Below are 4496 nucleotides of genomic sequence, written 5' to 3'. Positions count from 1 at the left end.
TCCACGCTTGTATGGAGCGAGATAAAGTCTGTGACCTTCCATGGCGCGATTATGACGATTTCTTCGAGCTGACGTTGCGCCGCCTTCGCGATTCCCGCTGCTCCGCCAGCCAACGAACCGAGAACTCACAATAATGGTAAAATGGGTAAGATACCACCGCGCTTCGCTATAGGAAGTATTCGTTTTTTCGCAGTCTTTTTCTTCATCGATGATTTTTTTGTTTTTATTTCCATACCGAATTTTGTCTTTGCTTTCATAGCTGCCCAAACAGCTGTAGCGGCTGCTCTTTCGCCAAGAGTCGAATCTCTTGCGGTAATACGTGTTCGCGCCTTCGTGGTGAGTATATTATCCGTAACGTGTCGTTGACCGAGATCGTTGCTTCATAAAGATGACAATATAATTATCGATGGAATAAAATACGTGGGAACACCAGGTCTCTACGAGTTGATTTTCAAGCGAATGCCCGACGGTGACGTATACAATGAGGATGATAAAATTAAATACAAAAATATATTATTGGCGACAAATGCGCATAGACGTGGCAATATTAATAAATTTGGATTATCGTTGGGAACACCAAACAACTCATACTATCAATGGAATGGATTACTAAGAAATTACGTGCGCGATAACGCTCTGTGTCAGACAGCCTCCGGCTTTAACGCAAAATCGCGCAAGATACGACGCGTAGCGCAACCGGAAGATGATACTGATGCCGCAAACAAACAGCACGTGGAAATACGTGTCAAGCTTTTGGAGGATACACTAGAAGAACTTGAGAAAAAATAATTACGCTCGAGACGAATATGCAGACGCTGCAAATAATGATGGATGAGATGCAGAAAATGCTTCGGTATGCAACTCACGCGCAGACTACATCTAATTCAGCGCAGGAGAAGAAAGATATATAAAGAATATACGTGGAGGAATTATCTCATTATTGCAAATTATGCCTCGATCAAATATGTCGCAAAAGACCTTTGAAAAACAACTGCTCGTGGAAGAATTGCATGTTTTAGCGAGAAAAAATTTCTCACGTAGACCTGTCATAGTACGCGGATACGACGATCTGTGGCAGGCGGACGTGGTCGAGATGCGTCCATATGCACGATTCAACAAAGGCTACAACTACATACTCACAGTTATCGATGTGTTGAGCAAGTATGCGTGGGCTGTACCGCTCAAGCGTAAAGACGGAAGCGAGACGGCTGACGCTATCACAAAGATATTTCAAGCCGACGGAAGATGTCCGAAGAATTTTCAAACCGACAGAGGAAAAGAATTTTACAACGCAAATGTACAGAAACTCATGAAGACATACAACATTAATCGTTATTCGACGTACTCTATCATGAAAGCCTCGGTTGTGGAACGATAAAAAACAACCGAACGTTAAAGAACAATATGTGGAAAATGTTTACGCTTAATGGAAATTACAAGTGGATCCGCGCGTTGCCCTGCGATGCGTACAATGCGCGAAAACATCGCACTATCGGTATGAGGCCTATCGATGTTACCCCCGCGATCGTCGATAAACTTTTAAATACGGTATACAGCAACGTAAAGATTGCGGCATCGACAAGATTCAGAGTAGGCGATCCAGTACGCGTGAGTAAATTCAAGACCGTCTTTGACAAAGGTTACACGCCAAATTGGACGACCGAAGTGTTTAAAATCGTTAAAGTACAGAAAACTAATCCCGTGACCTATGTACTCGAAGATTCGCGCGGAAATCCCGTCGCCGGCGGATTTTACGAATACGAGTTACATCACATTGCTAAAGCCGACGTATATCTCGTGGAAAAGGTGATACGCAAAAAGGGTGACAAGATTTATGTGAAATGGCTAGGATTTGATGCTACACACAACTCTTGAATAGATAAAAATAATATATTATAAATATGTTAACAATAATACATAATATTAAAGATATTTTACAAATATAAACAAAATTGTAAACTTTATAAAATATGCATATAATTTACAATAAATATACATATAATTTTAATTTACAATAAATAAATGTAATTTTTATTTACAACGGTATTTTGTAATATCCCCACAGTAGCGTGTCGGTGGTTTCGGGTACGATATACCGCTTGTCATCGTACGGACTTAGAGCAATTTTTGTCTCGCGAATAGCGTATACTTCGTGTAATTTAGATCTTATACAAGACTGCTGACGCGTCATTTCAATCTCTTCGTTCAAACACCGCGTGTAATTGTCGAATGTTATCGTTCTCGCGACGACGTTACTCTTGACACCTTTTACCTTTTTCGTATCCTTCTTGCCATCTACTCGCAACGCGTACATTTTTGCCCTAAGCCCGACGAATTCGGTCATGATGGCACTATTATTTTCATCTTTCATTAAACCCGGTATCTTTTTATTTGCGAGCGGTATATCGTACACACTGTCCACCGCATAATCGCTGGTATCGAATCTGTCGACGTTGCGCTTTATATTCTCATATACATCGTCACACTCTATGTGATATATGAGACTGTCGGTGTCGATTTACAATAAATATACGTAATTTTTTATTTACAATAAATATACATGATTTTTATTTACAACGGTATTTTGTAATGTCCCCACGGTAGCGTGTCGGTGGTTTTGGGTACGATATACCGCTTGTCATCGTACGGACTTAGAGCAATTTTTGTCTCGCGAATAGTGTATACTTCGTGTAATTTAGATCTTATACAAGACTGCTGACGCGTCATTTCAATCTTTTCGTTCAAACACCGCGTGTAATCGTCGAACGTTATCGTTCTCGCGACGACGTTACTCTTGACGCCTTTTACTTTTTTCGTATCCTTCTTACCATCTACTTGCAACGCGTACATTTTTGCCCTAAGCCCGACAAATTCATGATGGCGCTATTATTTTCATCCTTCATTAAACCCGGTATCTTTTTATTTGCGAGCGGTATACCGTACACATTGTCCACCGCATAATCGCTGGTATCGAATGTGTCGACGTTGCGCTTTATATTCTCATATACATCTTCACACTCGATGCGATATATGAGATTGTCGGTGTACATGACTTTACATTTCTCTCGATACATAGGTACCATGTAATCGTGGTGAAACTCGTACAAACATGTCTTGGATATGTCGAGTATACACATACCCACGTAGATTGGTTTATTAAATTTAACTTCGAGATTGCGCAATTCAACGGCGATCAGATTCTCCGAAAACACGCTTCTACTGTGAAAATTTGGTTTTGCGATCATCGCCTCTGCGCCATATTTTCCATCCCAATGTGTCACGAGCTTAATATTAACGTGATTGCGCACATTTTCCATCGTTTTGCCAAATACCGCATTATTCATTAATTTATACAAATTTTTTTCAAAATCATTTTTTGCGAGTGTTTGGAATTGTGTATTGAGTTCGATATAACTGCGAAGCCATGGAGATTGCGAAAACTGTAATATTCGATGTATTTTTGTAACGCGAACTCTGTGTCGCGTGCATTGCTGCAGGTTGCGGTAATGTATTACGTAACGTTTCTTATCATATAAGGTTGCGAGCAGCTTATCCTGCCGCTTACCAGGTGGTTTGTCGCGTGTCGGGCAAAACGGTAAATCAGTGTGCGCATCGTGAACACGTTGCGGATACTTGAGATCGACTTCAAGGATGTAGCTTATAGACGAATCGAGCGCGATCGATGATGTATCAAAATCGGATATGTCGTCGACCCATCGAAAATCTGCATAGGGCAAAGGTAGACACATTGCCCATCCGTACAAATTATTTATTATTTTTTATCAAAGTACGTGAGATACGATGAAGGTTTCGATGGATCGTACGATTGCATATACTTGTTATTAGCATGTGCGTATCTGTTGGAACATTGACTCAAACCACCGCGTATTCCGCGTTCGATAAATAAAACCATGTCGATATCTGTAAGCAGTTCGAATGTAATATTCGTATGTTTCAACATGGCGTCCAATGTGTATCCGGGAAGAGTATGGTAATACGCGGGGTCGAGCCCATAACTTTTAATACAACTCTCGCGGAAATTTTCAAAAATATCTGCTAATAACAAGACATCAATTTTGAGATACAAGTCGCTATATTTGCCCAGCGTTCGAATGGAGAACCGCTTCCAAACGTTCTCGGCGAGCGCGTAATCGCTCTCGGATATCGTGTTACCGGTCAAGGAACTGTAAAATTAGTCGCGCGGTGGTAAACACGTATCTTGCAACCTGTCGACGCAGTCAATATATTCGTACGGAAAGACGCCCTTCCGTGTTAATAAATTGAAATTGTCATTCGATAAATTTTGAAATTCAGATTTTAAAATTGTGAGTTTGTCTTTATTCAAGAATGATGCCAATTTATCGAGACTAGCTGTAAGAAATTTATACGAATCGATAAAACGCAATTTAATATGATTTTGTGATTTCTCTCCGCCAAGTTTAACATTTTTCGTAAACGATATATATTTTTCCTTTGTTATCGGAAGTAACTCGATT

The 4496-nt window shown here is 40.3% G+C and overlaps 1 protein-coding gene across 1 annotated transcript; it reads left to right on the top strand.

The window, feature by feature from the left end:
• The first annotated feature begins 1497 nt into the window (after positions 1 to 1497).
• LOC115240051 lies at positions 1498 to 1875 on the top strand. Its single transcript, XM_029815009.1, has one exon. The coding sequence runs from the start codon at positions 1498 to 1500 to the stop codon at positions 1873 to 1875; it is 378 nt and encodes a 125-aa protein (XP_029670869.1).
• Positions 1876 to 4496: the final 2621 nt, after the last annotated feature.

The sequence above is a fragment of the Formica exsecta genome, unplaced genomic scaffold, assembly GCF_003651465.1.
Source record: "Formica exsecta isolate Colony F162 unplaced genomic scaffold, ASM365146v1 scaffold40, whole genome shotgun sequence".
Taxonomy (NCBI): Eukaryota; Metazoa; Arthropoda; class Insecta; order Hymenoptera; family Formicidae; genus Formica; species Formica exsecta.
Note: the sequence above shows the minus strand (reverse complement) of the source record. Positions and strands in the feature narration are given on the sequence as shown.